This window comes from Taeniopygia guttata, chromosome W, assembly GCF_048771995.1.
Source record: "Taeniopygia guttata chromosome W, bTaeGut7.mat, whole genome shotgun sequence".
NCBI classification, from domain to species: domain Eukaryota; kingdom Metazoa; phylum Chordata; class Aves; order Passeriformes; family Estrildidae; genus Taeniopygia; species Taeniopygia guttata.
This window is the reverse complement of record NC_133064.1, coordinates 23,416,701-23,433,609: the sequence shown is the minus strand read 5'-3', so window position 1 is coordinate 23,433,609 and position 16,909 is coordinate 23,416,701. Positions and strand designations below refer to the sequence as shown.

General features: G+C 38.5%; 1 protein-coding gene across 3 annotated transcripts in view; it reads left to right on the top strand.

Annotated features, from left to right (window-relative positions):
- The window catches only part of LOC116806872 (nipped-B-like protein), a 162,934-nt gene that overhangs the window by 126,333 nt on the left and 19,692 nt on the right, over positions 1-16,909 (top strand). For all 3 annotated transcript variants that reach the window (XM_032744675.3, XM_032744673.3, XM_032744674.3), the window contains 14 exons: positions 2,499-2,588; positions 2,830-3,044; positions 3,141-3,243; positions 4,009-4,107; positions 4,213-4,359; positions 6,115-6,249; positions 7,632-7,730; positions 8,923-8,976; positions 9,281-9,389; positions 9,951-10,087; positions 15,304-15,444; positions 15,771-15,864; positions 15,975-16,129; positions 16,396-16,486. In XM_032744675.3, the coding sequence (XP_032600566.1) occupies positions 2,499-2,588; positions 2,830-3,044; positions 3,141-3,243; positions 4,009-4,107; positions 4,213-4,359; positions 6,115-6,249; positions 7,632-7,730; positions 8,923-8,976; positions 9,281-9,389; positions 9,951-10,087; positions 15,304-15,444; positions 15,771-15,864; positions 15,975-16,129; positions 16,396-16,486 (1,669 nt within the window). The remainder of the gene's footprint in view (positions 1-2,498; positions 2,589-2,829; positions 3,045-3,140; positions 3,244-4,008; positions 4,108-4,212; positions 4,360-6,114; positions 6,250-7,631; positions 7,731-8,922; positions 8,977-9,280; positions 9,390-9,950; positions 10,088-15,303; positions 15,445-15,770; positions 15,865-15,974; positions 16,130-16,395; positions 16,487-16,909) is intronic.

Genomic DNA, 16,909 nt, shown 5'->3' with positions numbered 1-16,909 from the left:
TATGTATAGTGTCAAATCTTTATGTCCATGACTTATTATAATTTATATTTCTATGTGCTAAGGGGGTGTAATTCTCCATTTGCAGTGATTTTGACAATTTTACATTAGACTTCATAGGTAAATATTTTAGAAGAATCTTTTTCTCTTTCCTTATCTCCAGAAGTTATATAATAATATTGAAAGATATTCTAAAAAGATACATACCTGAGTGGTGACCTGAATTTTTCTGTTTGTTTTGAGTTTTTTACAGGATCAGGCTCAGGCAGAAACTAGGCATTGGCATCCGCGGAAAATAAAATAACTGTGGGCAATTGAGCACTAAAAGCTTTTTTCAGTTACTTAGGAAGCTTAACATAAATGATGCCATTGTGAAAAGTGTATATTATACAGTACAATCACTCAGGGTAGACTGTGTTGTTTATAAGTGATTTGTAACATACGAACAAATAATTACTTGAAAATGTGCACGACACCTAAGCTTCACTTTGTTGCTCAAATGGCAAGAAAATAAGATCCATTGGTAGACATATTCATCTTTAGTCATTAGAAATATCTTGAATTATTATTTTCATTCAGAAATGAACATATATCTCTACAGATTTTTCTTTCCTGATGAATTAAATACTTAGACTGTTGGATATTTCCTTCTACCCTCGATATCATTACCAGGATGATCTCCAATGATCGATGAGTGCTTATAACTCTGTTGTGGTTTGGACTCATGAATTGTATCATTAGATTTAAGAGAAAATCTGTTCTATTTTGACATTTTTAAACAGGTCTTTTTCATAGACATCTGTCATAGATTGTCAAGTTGATTTGAACACTTGTGCATGCTTTTTATCTCTTGATATGCTGATCTTCCGGACTTGTACCTTTTTCCACTTGCTGTTCTTTGCAAGCTATATTGTGTGCTACATTTGTGACAAGATTCTCAGTCTATGCTGTTCATACAGAAGGTGATGGTTAGAAGTTATAGGTTTTATTGCTGAAGAAGAAAAATGTTTTGTAGCTGAAGAAGTTTAAGCCAGAAATTATTCTTCTACTTTTATTATCAATATTGAATATGATTTGTTGTGGGCTTCACAGTTTCTTTCTGTTTGTTCTGGGTTTTTTACTTTTTTAAATAGTTAGGCAGCTAAAGTTCATCAAGCAACTTTTTCAGCCTTTTTATCCACAGAATTTAACATTGGTTGAAGGCCAGACTTTCAAATCACAATTTGCACGTCATAGGGCGCCAAATATAAATTAATAAACCTACATTAGTATTATGTCTACTGTAGACGTGTTTTGAATTCTCGAACTCATTAATTTGAGGGGGAAAAAACCCCTTTTTTTCTGCTGTAGCATCAGCAATTGCAAGGACCTGCACATTTCAGTATAACACTAAGGAAGAAAGAGTGGTTTATGGTTTTGAGTTTACACTGTCTTGTAGGTATTGAGAAAGTTAATTTCTGATTCATTAACAAGTTAATTGATACTGATTTGATCTCTAACCCCTATATGGGGAAAAGTGCACTGTCTGATGGTCATATACAAAATCATTGTTCAATTTACATAAGCTAGAATTATTTAAGAGATCAGGATATACATATTTCCTATAAAATAGCCTCTTGTAAAAAATATTCTGGTTTTAACATTCATACATTTTAGATATTTACAAATCTGATGCATAGTTCTCAGAATAATATTTCATATGTAATCCTTTTTGTGCATCTTAAAAGTGCTTCACAGGAAAATTAATATCCTATTCTTTAGATAGACTTCATGCACTAAGTGGAATTTTTATAAAATGTTTGTTCTTAAGGTTTTTGACCTGATAGAAACTTAATTGAGTCTCAGAGAGTATGATTCTTTTGTGCTAGAGTTCAGGGGTGTTTGGGAATAACCTCTGTAAATTCTTTGCTAAATGAATTGAGCATACTTGCTGCACTTTCTCTGTGTCGATGCTTTAAACCTGAAAACAGTTATACCAAATATTTTGCAGAGGGATAAGTTATTTTTATTTCTTTGACACTTCCCATATGTTTTTACGTTGTCTCTGTTTCATATTTATGTTCATTTGACTTTTTTGCCTTGTATCCCTTGTTCACCTGTAAAGTCATTGTTTCAGTGTTTAATATTGTTGAGAGAGTTAATGATGCCTTTTATAGGTTAAATCTTTTTTCAGTCTACTATGTGTGATTTCAGCCCTTTGTTTTTCCTTGGGAACAGAGGGTCTTCACACAAGATCATAGAATGAACATTAATCAAATCAGTCAGTCTGTTTTAAAACAAGTCTTATTCTGCTGTTAATCTTTTTTTGACTTTGGAGCTACAGTCTAATTTGGTTTAGTCTCTATAAAGTTTAGAAGTAATTGATTAAAAAATTGCTAGTTGTATTGATAATTGCAGAACATTAACTTCAGTGTATTTTATATGTGGACATACAGATTTTTCAGATGATAATCACCACTGTGCAATATTCTATTTTAAAACTATCTTTCTATTTCCGATAGGTTTCAGGAGGAGAAGATGAAATTCAACAGCTGCAAAAGGCTTTGCTAGATTATCTAGATGAGAACACAGAAACTGATGCATCATTAGTGGTAAATTTCAGCTTTCTGATGTCAAATTTATATAAAAATAATTTTAGTAACATGCACTGAATAAAACTATTTTTGGCCATGCATATTAGAGATTCAATTAAATTGTCACCCTCATGTATAATGTTGATTGTGTTTTCTGAAATATGATTGATGCATTAAACTCAATCTCCTATATTCATGAATTTCACTCTTCTACATCTGTTGGTTTTTTTTTTGTGTGTATCCTGCTGTATTTCTCCAGTTTTCTCGGAAGTTTTATATAGCTCAGTGGTTCCGTGATACAACTATGGAGACAGAGAAAGCAATTAAATCTCAGAAGGATGAGGATTCATCTGAAGGAACTCATCATGCAAAAGATGTTGAGACCACGGGGCAGATCATGCATAGAGCAGAAAGTCGCAAAGCATTTCTTCGCAGCATCATTAAAACTGCTCCATCTCAGTTCAGTACATTAAAGTACGTTTGAGCACCAGTGCTTTATTAACCATGCATTTGACATTTTTAATCATTTTTGATAAACATGTCCTAATTAAAACTTTGAATTTGTTGCAGGATGAATTCCGATACTGTGGACTATGAAGATGCATGTTTGATTGTTCGCTACTTGGCCTCTATGAGGCCATTTGCCCAGAGCTTTGATATTTATTTGACACAGGTAAACTGTGCTGAAAGTCTTAGTACAGTGAAATGCAGTTGGTTTCTGATTCCAAACACTTTTGTGGTAGTGTGCCATATCTCTTCATTGTTGATCATGGGTATTTAACAGGCCACAATAACACCATGTGCTTTCTGTATTAATGACATAAGTGCTTATATTTCTTTTTCTTGCATACATTTTATATGCCATATTGTACATGCATTATTTTATTTGTTAATGGATGTAGATGGCAAAATCAATATCTTAGATGTACATAATAAAAAAAATAATTGCAAAATGTTGAAATCTCTTACAATTTCTGCCAGATGCATGCTCATCTGGTGATATTAACTCATTAAATTGATCTTAATTTGAAAATACAAGCCATCTTAGCTACTTGCTTGCAGTGCATGTTACTGTCACTTTGGAAGCTGTTGTTTAACCAGTGTGTTTTCTTTCCTTTTTCTGGGAGAAGAGCACTAACATGTTGTCATGGCAACATGTTTGGACTCCAGTACTGGTTTGGTTTAGCTTAGTTTAGGTTCTGTAACTTATAGTGATCTGCATACACAGCCATTCTTAAAATGATAGTGCCCAAATCCACCTCTTCCATTTGAAAGAACTATGATGAAAGGCACAAGTGAATGGCAAAAGTAGAGTTTAAAATGAAGGGACTTCTTATTTTAGTTACTTCATTTGCATATTATTCTGCTGCATTGTTGCCTGTTAAACAATTTGCTACCTTCCCAAAGCAAATGAATCTTTGTTTTTGTTCTCTTCTAGATTCTGCGTGTACTTGGTGAAAATGCAATTGCTGTTCGAACAAAAGCCATGAAGTGTCTGTCTGAGGTTGTTGCTGTAGACCCCAGTATTCTAGCCAGGGTAAAATAATCTGAAATATCCATCACGTATATGCATTCTTCTGTCACACTTAAAAGAAATCTTTAATTCCTATTTTGGATTTGTGTTTTATTTGTTCCTTTTTAGCTGGATATGCAACGAGGAGTTCATGGGCGGCTAATGGATAACTCCACTAGTGTAAGAGAAGCAGCTGTGGAGCTTCTTGGCCGATTTGTGCTCTGTCGTCCTCAGCTTGCTGAGCAGTATTATGATATGCTGATTGAAAGAATATTGGTACGGTGACTTATTTATGATGTGTTATTGGAAAATTTATTTTCAACTGAGTTTAGATGTTTAATAATATGGAATGATGATTCCAAAAGTATGTTATATATATGTTATTATTTTAATGGGGAGCATCATGCTTTTAAGACCAACCTTCTAAAATGCATTGCTTGTTTTCAGTGAGGCTTTGTTACACTGTTGTGGTTTCACCCCAGACAGCAGCCAAGCCCCATGCAACTGCTTGCTCACACCCCCACCATCAGGACTGGGGAGAGAATCAGAAGAGTAAAAGCCAGAAAACTCCTGGGTTGAGAGAATGTCAGTTTAACAAAGAAAGCAAAAGCCACGCACAAAAGCAAAGCAAAACAAGAAATTAATTGAGCCCTTCCCAAGGGCAGGCAGGTGTTCAGCCACCTCCAGGAGAGCAGGGCCCCATCCTGTGCAACAGTGACTTGGGAAGATGAACACCATCACTCCAAATGTCCCCCCCCCCTTCCTCCTTCTTCCCCCTACTTTACATGCTGAGCATAATGCCATATGGTCTGGAATATTCGTTGGGTCAGTTGGGGTCACCTGTCCAGGCTGTGTCCCCTCCCAACCTCCCATGCACCCCCAGCTCCCTCCCCAGCGTACAAGGAGAAGAAAAGGCCTTGGCTCTGTGCAAGCTCAGCAATAACAAAAACATCTCTGTATTATCAACTCTGTGTTCAACATAAACCCCAATACAGCCCAATGCCAGCCTCTGGGAAGGAAATTAACACTACCCCAGCCAGAACCAGCATATACATCAATAAGTAAATATACATAGAAAGTTGTACTGCAACAGAACCAGAATTATATTCCTTTTCGTTCCTTTATTGAGGCACAGATTAGATGAAATTAGGAATTTTGCCACATCTCTGAAGTCTCAGATATGGGTTATTGAGGGCAGTTCAGTAGTGTGGGTGATGAAAAGAGTCTATAGCATAGTAATTTAAAGTTGTCATTTTTAATCCAAAAGAAAATAAAAGATAAAACTACTTTGGTTTTTTATGCTATGTTTTATGCTTTAAAAGGCTTTTTATTACAGTTTTTGTATAAAAAGTGGGTTTTGCCTGAATGATCAGATAAAATACAGTGTTAATTTAAGATAACACTAACTTTTAGCATTCATGTTAGGTTTTTAGTCAAATACTACTCATTTGCTAGAGTTACATTATAAAATATGTTTGTAATGTGTTTTGGAAATGTTCATATGAGGATGCATAAAGGCGCTCATCTTGGCATTTAGATTAAACATATTTTGAATTAAGTAATAAGAAATTAAGCTACTCATCCTGCTTCTTAGATGAAGTCTAGGAAAATAGAAAATATTTACTGCACATATCATCCATAAGCTTTATCCAAAGGCTTTTGAAGTATTACAGTCCACACTTACAAAGTGTCTTGGGTGTTCATAAACAGCAGCTAAAGCATCAATGCATCTAGCTTGTAAGATCTTGAATTAAGAAGTGGCATTATGCATTTGCAACATCATGAGTTCCTAATTAGGATGATATAAATGGAGGAAGCATTTCAATGTTTTGAGGACTCAGCCCAAACCTTTAGAATTGTTGCAAATAAAGTTATGCTGACCTTTCATATAAATATACTCCAGAATATTTTAGCTGCATTTTCTGAATGCATTTTTCAGGTCAGATTGTGTGATCTTCAAATATAATTTATATACTACATTAATAATATGTCTGATTTCTTTTCAAGAGCATAATGTTTTTCTCCTCACAGGATACTGGTATCAGTGTCAGAAAAAGAGTCATAAAGATACTTAGGGATATCTGCATTGAACAACCAACATTTCCCAAAATTACTGAGATGTGTGTAAAAATGATTCGGAGAGTCAATGATGAAGAAGGCATTAAGGTAGAATGAAACATATCCTTCAGGATTTAAATTATCATAATTGGTTTCTATGTTTTGATGCAAAAACAATCAAAAGAGTATTTCATTGCTCCTTTGTCATTTTTATTATTTTTATTTATTTTTAATTTTTAAGAGCAAATAGCTTTCTACATTCCTTTCTGACTTGGTTTTCTTTCTTCTATTTTCTTCAAGTTCTTGCTGACACTCAAAGGATTTTTAAAAGTTGTTAACTAGAGTTTTGGGGTTTTTTCTCTTTGCAAGTATTGTCTCTGATACTTCTCTTTTCTAACAAGTAAAATTAGTATATAAAATTCCTTTCTGAAAACAAAATAAACTTTAAGTCAAAATTAAGTACTTGATGTTATTATATGCCAGATATATAAGTTCTGCCCATAAAAAATATAAAGTATTAATCTGTGAAATTTTTGCATTAATTCTAAATGTTTAATGAATCAGTTATTCCCTCTAAAATGTTACTTATGTCATCATCTTCTTATCTTTGTGTGACATATATGCAGAAGGGTAAAAACCTAAGATTATGTGTTGAATCATAAACCTGACACTGATGTTTTTTGTTTGATTTGGCAAAATAATTTAAATTTTAAATTTAAAAATTGTTGGGTAATTAAGAATACACCTGTAATAATTCTGTATCACACTTTCAGTGGGATTTGAAGTCTGGAACTTTAAAGCTACAACATATAATTTTACCAAGTGACTTTCAGGGCAGACTGTTAATCACAAAGTAGATGAACAGCTGGATCTAAGATGTTGCTAGGAAAGGAGGATGACTTTCCAACAACCTCATAAAGATGAGGCAGTATCTGCAATGTGTTTTTTAAGTCTCCATGGATGAGGAATGCTTCCTACAAGCATATGCTTTATAAGTAATTTGAGAATATTCCACTTTCATTCTATTCCTTCTTTTCCTCTATACAAAAACTTCCTATGTTTGGGTAGAGAGACTTGACTTCTCTCTCTTCTTTGCCTTGTCACAGCCGTTCTAAAAATTCCAAAGTAATCTACAATTGCTGCTAATTTTGCTGTAGAAATTGTAGTCTTGTGTTCAGTTGTCAGTTTCTCAGGGGTACTATGCTTTCCTGAGGAATGCAGATTAGTGCAGGAAAATGGTAACTCTACTTCCTGTAGTATCACTTTCCCAGTGATCATTTTAGTGAAGCTTGCTTAGAGACCAGTGTAACTGCTGTAATAGTAATCTGGGTCTATCTCAGATAACATTCTCTACAACAGTATCACATAGGTTGAATAATTCCTTACAGAAGTGCACATATTGTAAAAAAATTTATTGTACAGATGTATTAGTAATAATACCTATGTACCAAGATAAAATTATTTCTTTCTGCTAATTTTTTTTCCTTCAGAAATTAGTAAATGAGACATTCCAGAAACTCTGGTTCACTCCAACTCTACATCATGACAAAGAAGCAATGACTAGGAAAATACTAAACATCACTGATGTGGTATGTTAAACAGATTTTAATTAAGTTGCATGTAAAATTTCATTATGTTTTTATTATCTTTGGAATATTGTCTGTAGTATTTTAGAAATATACAAGTAATTTAATTATCAGATTATTTTTTTATCTGCCTCCTGACATTGAATACATGCTAGAATTATTAATCTGATGGAACAGGCTATAAGAAACTTTAAATGCTCACTAATCTGCTGGCGGTGATAACTGAGACCACATTATATTCAGGTTGTGGAAAATACTTGTTCAGTTAAAACACCACAAGTTTCTGTTATAGTTAACATTTTCCAGGAGATGCTAGTAGCAGCATATAATTAAGCCTAACTAAGAAGTTGTCTCTTAAAAGAAAAATTTCCGCAATTGATAACATTTATTTTGAAAGGTTATCAAGCTGTTTCAACAAATGCAAGGTCATGTTCTCACCCAAGGTAAACTAGTATCTGCATAATGTTATCTACTTTTTAGGAGCAGCAAATTAAATTGTATGTCTCAAAAATCTGTTTCAAATAAAATGCTTATACATTTGTAGTGAAAATGTATTGGTAAAGCCACTGTACTGAAACGTATTTTAATATCAATTATACCAAGATGTAAATATCCAATAAAAGTACTCTCCTCATGACTTAAAAATATGAGTTAAAACTGCTTTTTAATATTTTTACTAAATTGTAGTGTATTGTGCATTTTTCCAGAATGACCAGTCAATTTATTTGACTTCGGTTTAATTCTCAGTTCTCCTGCCAATTTTTTTTTGGAGCATCTCTGAGCTGTTCCTGACACATGATACCAGTGAAGGCTTAGTTTGTTTATATAAAAATATGTACATGCACATATATATATATATATATGCATGTTCATTTTTAATATGTCAGGCTTGTATTTGTTCTTTAATCTGTACAAAATGTTGTTCTATGAACCCAAAATGTGGTTGTCATTAGAGGCAGCAATCTCCAATAAAATGTGTACACCTTGTGTTGAATGGGGTGCAAATTCTGAGATCACTTAAATGGTGAGAACTCTTTTTCAAATGCAGGAAAAAGTTTCTAGTCTCCAAAGATATACCAAATATTTATGAAAATGTATCTGTGCATGTTTACTGATCTTTTAAGATGGCATCTGTATTGAAGTAATTTTTCTTCAGATGCCTTTTTAACCAGTTTATTCTCAAAACTACTTTTAGGTTGCAGCTTGTAGAGATACAGGCTATGATTGGTTTGAACAGCTTCTTCAAAATGTAAGTAATGAATTTTGAATGTATGTCACAATCATTGTAAGAATTTTAAAATTTATTTTGGTACTAAAACATATTGAAGGGAGACTGCAAGACCAGTCCTTTACAGTAAACAAATTCAATCCATGCCCTTTAAAAATCTGACCTTTCTTTAATTCTCCATTAGTGTAACTTTTATGGAGAAGTTAAATGTTTTTGTAGTGCAAAATCCTTGGTTATCTGTAGTAATTTTAATAAAACCAGTACATATCCAATGTAAATGAATGCACCCTGAATACTAAATAATTTTCTGTTTCATCTGCTATAGCTGTTGAAGTCAGAAGAGGATGCCTCATATAAACCTGTGAAGAAAGCCTGTACTCAACTTGTTGACAATTTGGTTGAGCACATTCTTAAATATGAGGAATCCTTGTCAGGTAATAGTGTTTACAACCCAGTAGCTTCTTTGAATTTTATGATACTGTAACAGTGGTGGTTCAAATGACTATTGTGTAAAGACACTGTTACAGAATTCCTATTACAAAACTGATGGTAATGAGTTATTGCATTTATTTTGATTGTGAACCTTTGAGCACTGTGTAATAATAAAGATTCCCTAATTTTCTCTAGCTAATCACAATAACAGAGCTAATTTTAATATAACTTGTTCAAACTTTTAGATCACTAAAAACAAAACAAATGTGTCAAGGTTTATTTGTATTAATACATTCTGTGGTTGTAATAGGAATCATTGGCTAGGTCAGTGTTCTGTGTACAGTAATTAGGTTAAAAACTAGTGATATTTTTGAAGCATCTTTGCTTATTTTACATATGTTGTGATCACATACAAATATTAGCACATTATGTTCTCATCTCTAATCTAATAAAAATATTCTGTATTGATCTTGAAAGATATGTTGGGATATTCATATGATGTTTTTGCTATATGTTTTTCATTGCTCAAACATTACTTTGTGTATTTTCTAATTTTTTTGCAGATTCTGACAACAAAGGTGTGAATTCTGGTCGCTTGGTTGCTTGCATAACCACTTTGTTCTTATTCAGCAAAATCAGGCCTCAGCTAATGGTCAAACATGCCATGACCATGCAGCCATACCTGACCACTAAATGTAGTGTAAGTAGAGAAAATTAGAAAATAAGTCTTTTCTTTCTCCCAGATAATTAAGCATGGAAATGAATGGCTGTCTTGTATGCTTGATGAAATTGAAGGTAGGGAAAGAGAAATAAAAATTATGTTTCTATGATTCATGATCATATCTTCTAAAGATTATAGGTCCTTTTATGATCTCTATAGCTTCCAAGATGCTGTTCCTCACCCTCTGCCTTCACATTTTACACTCAAATGAAACTGAAACCTGTGCTTCTTTCTCTTAAAGACTAAAACACAGTTTTCCACCTGTTATGAAACAAGTTCTTAAAATTGTTTTATTTTATAGTCACAGTCTTAAAAGTAGTTAAGATTTAATAAATGAATCTTAAGACTAAAGGTATGGTTCCATAAGATAGAGTGATCTAATATATAGCATAAATATTAAAAGGAAAATGTCCTGCTCTATCCTCTTTAGCAGTTCACCTCTCTCTACCCTAGCTCTGGTGTTTTTGTATTTCTCTGTAAGACAATTTAGCTCACAGAAATTATAGAGAGCTACAGTGCTGAATCCCCCCAGTCCAGGAAATTGGTCCCCTCCTCTGAAACACTGCACTGCTTTCTTCTCTTTTGATTAGCACAGCTGACTCAGTGAAAGTTGTGATGAACCCCTCATCTGGCAGGAGCAGAGCAGGATCATGAAGCCATGGCTCAAGAAAGAGCTTGACTGTTGCCTTTATAAAGGGCAACTAGCGACCTGGTTCAGGGAACAGCACGGCAGCCTGGTCTCGCCCAGGCTACTTGGGCTAATCAACGCACGCGGATACCAATGTGGCAGACGGTCGAAAAGCCTTTATTATCTCATCTCGTGGGTTTAAATAGTCTTGGGGGTCTTTGCTACGTCAGAGGGGGGTTGAGGGGTCTCCAGGGTTAGTCGGGAGTGGAAAGTTACCAGAGCAGGTGTGGTCACATGCTCCTGGGGTTAATGGATAGCGTGGGGCAGGGAGAGGGGGAAGGGTCTCTCTTTCCGTCACATCCCGTGATCTTCCGTTCGCCTGTCCCTTATCTACCACATCTCCCCCCTCCTTATCATATATAAAATGAGGTAGTCGTAGATATAGGCACTGGAGTGAGGTACAAACTTGTGACTTGTTAAGGAAAGGGTGGTTTGGTAAACCTGAGTAATTTTTTCAAGGCAGGTCTTGAAGGCTTTAGCGACTGACTGTGTTTGCAGTTTTTGGTTTACAGCATTTGTTGGTGGCCTATGAACAGAATGTTTGCCCTTTCCAGACGGGCCTGAACAAATGAGACTAGTTTATTCAGCAGGCATGGTCCTATGGTAATGGCTAAAAGCAGTATAGCCAGTGGACCTACCAGGGCGGAAATTAAAGTGGTGAGCCAAGGTGATTGATTGAACCAGGATTCAAACCAGCTCTGTTGGGTTTCCCTGTCTCTCTTTCTCTGAGCCAGTCTGTCTCGGAGTTCTGCCATGGAGTCTTTAACGACTCCCGTATGATCTGCGTAGAAGCAGCACTCCTCTTTCAGGGCTACACACAGTCCTCTTTGCTGCATGTAAAGAGGTAGATAGGAGATGGATTTCTCGATCCTCTGCAGGTCCTCGTCAATGGTCATTTGCAGCTGAGAGAGTCCGTGCTGCTGGGTTGCGATGGCTGAGACACCCGTGGCTGTGCCAGCTGCTCTCAGGCCAAGCAGCATTGCGATGGTTAATTTCTCTTTTGTGGAGTCTGTCAGGTTCCTCGAGAAGGTGGTATGTTTCTTTGTCTGAGTGATACAGAACTTTAGAACAGTCAGAACTTGGACACAGAAATCGATAGAGTTATTAAATTTGGCAAGGAACATATAAGGATTCATTCTGGATTACTGGCAAACTTACATCTCAGATGTGGATGGGACTACTCACTTATTGGTCTTCTGCGGGGAGTGTCCCACTTGCACTGGTGGGGGGCACTGGTTGTGGAGTAACTGAAGGGGGTGTCTAAAGCAATGCCTTCGTAGAAAAGGGGGTTTAACATCATAGCAAAACTAATAGAGGTTAGTCAGGTTCGATTTGGTTTCATTTAGGGTTAGTAAGGTAGCTTCTAAACAGGTTGGCTATGTGGAACACGAAGGATGGGGTATTTACTGTGGTGACTTCTTTGAGCACCTTGTCACTTGATAGATGTTGCATGATTTACTTAAATGGCTGATGAGGGTAGTGGCCTGGGTTAGCTTGTCCCCCGGCCACAAGCCTCAATAGCAAAATTGCATAAAGACACTGTGCATGTCTGGGTCTCACCGCCGTGGGATTCTGGGGTTTCGTCTGGCGGTTTGGTGGTCCGTTATCTCTCTTTGGAGCAGGGGTGTATGCATCACGGGGATGGTTCACAAGCGTGTCCTGCAAACAAGACTCACAGCTTCTCATTAGTTTTTGTTTTGAGGGTCAGGTTTGATTGGCAGCAGTGGGTGTGCAGCAGTGGCTCTCATTATAAATTTGTAATCTTGACTCTTGACATAGTAGGGATGTCCCTTCTTATCAGGGGTGGAGAGTTTTGTAAAATGTAAGGGTGGACTGCTACTGTCCGTTCTGGCCCCTTCTTTGTATGCAGCGTTATAGCTACTAATCGGGTGCTTTTCTAAGCTCGGGACAGCCCTCCCACCCCGTTCATTGGAGGGACCTCCCTGCACCGCCGGTGTCGGGGCTACAATGCCTGCGGAAACATCGGGCAGTCTGCTCTTGTGTCTGCCCAAAGCTGGAGTCTCGCTACGTGGGGGTCCCGACTGCCACAGAGGCGGCACGTCCCCCACACCTTTGGGGGCTTTCTCCCCACTTTCATGGCTAGGGCTACCCAGGGGTTCTGCTCTGGGGCGTCCCCTGCTGACCCTGCGGCACAGGCGCTGTTATTTGCGGTGGGAGGAGGCTGAGTTCGGCCCGCGCGCTCCCCCCCCCCCCCGTCTTGTGTCTCCGGGGGCTGGGACCCGCATTCCTTGGCGAGACGCCCTTTTCTCCCGCAGCTCCAAAAGGGTCTTTTTCTCCAGCTGGTAAGCTGGGTTGGTTTGTATTGTGACCGCTTTTCGGTGCGGCTTAGAACTCTACTCGGTTTTGTTTTAAACTGCGCTGGTTCCGTTTCTTTCGTTTCGGGGTCCTGGGCGGCTCCCGCCGGCCCCTCCGAGCCGGCAGAGCTGTTGCCGGGCTCCGCGCTGGAAGTTAAATGCCAGCGCACTTCCGGGGCTCAGTGCTGTTTTGTTCGGCTCCGAGCTCGCTCCTCCCCGCGGGGGTGGGGCCGCTCCCGTCCCCCCGGCTCGCCGCGCCTCCCGCGGGGGGTGGTTTCTCCCTTATATGGTGGCAGCTTCAGGCGCGGCTGCTGATTGGCTCCGTGCCCTCTGCCGCTCTCCGCCTCTTTCTCCCGCGCACGCGCGCCCCTGAAATCGCGCGGCTCTCGAGTTTTCGCGCCGAGATTACCCGCGCCCTGCCCCTCCCCACGGCACCCGGCGCCATTTTCAAAGCGGCAGCATGGCCACGCGGTTAGCATTTTCACCCGAGCCGCAGTTTCTGCGACTCTGGCTTCTTCTGCCAGCTCCTGCCAGAAGTGCTCCGCGCGCTGCTGCGCCTCTGACAACGGATCGCTGACCGGCGGCGGCAGCGGGACGGAGGAAGCTGCGGTTTCTCGGGGGGGTTTCGCGGTGGGGGTTTTTCGGGGGTTTTTCGCGGCGGGGGTTCTTCGAGGGGCTTCCGCGGCGGGGGTTGGGCACTGATCTGGGGAAGGGGGCGATGCGCCGAGCCCCCCCGGGTCTCCGTTCCCGGGCGGACTGTCTTCAGGGACGGTCTGCGCTTCCGCCCCCGTCTCAAGCCTGGGTCTAACTAATAAACACATACGCGCTGCACTCCGCGTCTCCTGCTTTTCTATTGCTTCGCGCGGGGCTTTTTCTACTTTGCCCCGTGCCGTAACGCTCTTGCCACTGCCTGAGGATTTCGTTTCCCCGGCCAGCGTGGCTGTACACTGTTCCCATATTCCCGGATGCATGGCATCCACTGGGCATTCGGCTGCCCCAAGCTCAAGCAGCCTCGCTATAGCAAGATAAAAGTCCTTGAGCTTAAATTCGATACTCCATTGCCCACAAATCACACTTACGACCCATGCTATAGCGTCCATGACGATTGCGGGTCCCGGGACGTCTCCCTGCGCCAAGATACGGTCTGACCGCTCTGGCCGCTGCTCCTGTCTAGGCGTACCCCGTCAGCTGGGCGAATTTTTCCCTTTTTTCTCCCAGGTTTCGGCACCAGTATGTTGCCTTTTTAAAGGGCAACTAGCGACCTGGTTCAGGGAACAGCACGGCAGCCTGGTCTCGCCCAGGCTACTCTGGCTAATCAACGCACGCGGATACCAATGTGGCAGACGGTCGAAAAGCCTTTATTATCTCATCTCGTGGGTTTAAATAGTCTTGGGGGTCTTTGCTACGTCAGAGGGGGGTTGAGGGGTCTCCAGGGTTAGTCGGGAGTGGAAAGTTACCAGAGCAGGTGTGGTCACATGCTCCTGGGGTTAATGGATAGCGTGGGGAAGGGAGAGGGGGAAGGGTCTCTCTTTCCGTCACATCCTGTGATCTTCCGTTCGCCTGTCCCTTATCTACCACACTTGACTGAGTGGGGCACAGTAATCCATTATATTAGGTCAGCTGCCCAGGGAAGAGCAGGCCTGAGAATGCTTCTTATCAGCTTAGCTTGCAGGTATAGACCAGAGTTTTACAGTTTCAGCCCTAGAGCATTCTCTAGGCATATCTACAAGAGACGTAGAGCTGCTTCTGATCAAATAGTGTAGGAAAAGGTTATCTGATTATTTACTTGCTGCCAATACGTGTTGCCAGGTGGTGTGCATTCTCTACTGTGCATGTGTCAGGAAGAGTTTCTAAATTTGTTTTAGGACTCAAAAAAATTTTCATGACCAAAAGTTTTTAGGTCTGTCACAGCCTTGATGTGAATTCTGCTTCTACCGATTTTTTTTTTTACAAAAGTTCTGTAGAAAACAAGAACTTGCTTTCAAAATAGTATGTAACTTAAAAGCAGATGTAAACTATATATTATTTTAAATCTTTACCAAATAACTTGCATAAGATACATAATTGTATCATACTATTATGGAATTGTATTATATTAATATGTATTATATATGTATTGCATAATACATATTAATAATACTTAGAGGTAACACAGCCAGAAATGTTAAATGCTATAAATGCTGTTGTTTCAGACCCAGAATGATTTCATGGTGATCTGCAATGTTGCAAAAATCTTAGAACTTGTAGTGCCACTAATGGAACACCCAAGTGAGACATTTCTTGCCACTATTGAGGAAGACCTCATGAAACTCATCATCAAATATGGCATGACAGTAAGATTTTAATTGCTACTTTTCAGTTAATTCCATTTCACAATGTGAAATACATAATTTTGGTTTAAATAAAGTCTTTCTTCATTATGAAGATAACTTTTGAGCCATGAAAAATCAATGTTCTTGGTTTACTTGTGTTTGTATGTGTTGTTGCTATATTTTAACAATTATATGTTTGGACATGTTTTCAGAGCAGTCTAGGAGAATGGCATTACATCTGTTAGATAGTTACTTTTAGTTCTACATACCTTTTCCCTGCATAACATCACAAAAGTCTCAGGTTTAAATTCTAAATATATTATTCATTTGTTCTTTCTTGCACCTAGGTTGTTCAGCATTGTGTGAGCTGTCTTGGGGCTGTTGTGAACAAGGTCACTCAGAACTATAAATTTGTGTGGGCCTGTTTTAATAGATACTATGGTAAGTAAAATCACAACATGTAAATGTCACTCTTCAGTTTCGCCTACAAGTCTTATTTTAGTGGCACACAATGATTAAATACTGCGATCAAAACTTTTATCTTATTGTAGGTGCACTTTCAAAATTAAAAAGTCAACACCAAGAAGATCCCAACAGTACAATACTTACTGCCAATAAACCAGCACTCCTTAGATCACTTTTCACTGTTGGAGCACTGTGTCGACATTTTGATTTTGATCAAGAAGATTTTAAGGGCAACAGTAAGGTAAAATAACTTGTATTTATTCTCCACGTCTTGTGTATATTGAATGCTCCACTTCAGTTTGAGAACACAGTATTCCTAGGCCCTCAAAGCTATGCATTTCTTCATAATACATATGATATAATTTTTTTGGGTTGTAAATACATGGTTTTGCAAAGACAATGCAGTAAGATTGTGTTTCTCCATTTTGATATATATGCTTTTTATAAGAGATTAAAAATATCTGCTTCATCTTCAAATAGCTATTATTTGTGTTTTAATTTCCTCAGGTTAACATTAAGGATAAAGTACTTGAACTGCTGATGTATTTTACAAAGCATTCAGATGAAGAAGTACAGACAAAAGCCATTATTGGCCTTGGTAAGAAATATTAATAGTTTTTATTATTCTGCTGTAGTAGAAATCCATGCATTTATTTGTGTAGTGGCAGGGAAGTTTGTTTAAAATCAAAGTTCACCACATTTTATTTGAGACCCGGCTATAAAAATGTAGTCAAAGGGATACTTGGAAGTTGCATACTTCTGCAGCAGAGTGGATGCTTTTGACAGTGAAAAAAGCCAGGGAATCTCAGGAAAACGGAAAACAGGACAGGACAAATGCAGATCTGAACCAATGTGGTTAATCAAACGTTCTCCCTTTATTCGAGATAAGATGGTAGTTTATATAAGCTTCTACATAGTTTACAAAAACAAAGGCAGTCTGGCAAGCTAACATTGTTTACCTTTTCCTTAAGGTGGTCAGACATTTCACACTGCAGCTCTACTCTAATTCATGCTCGGATAG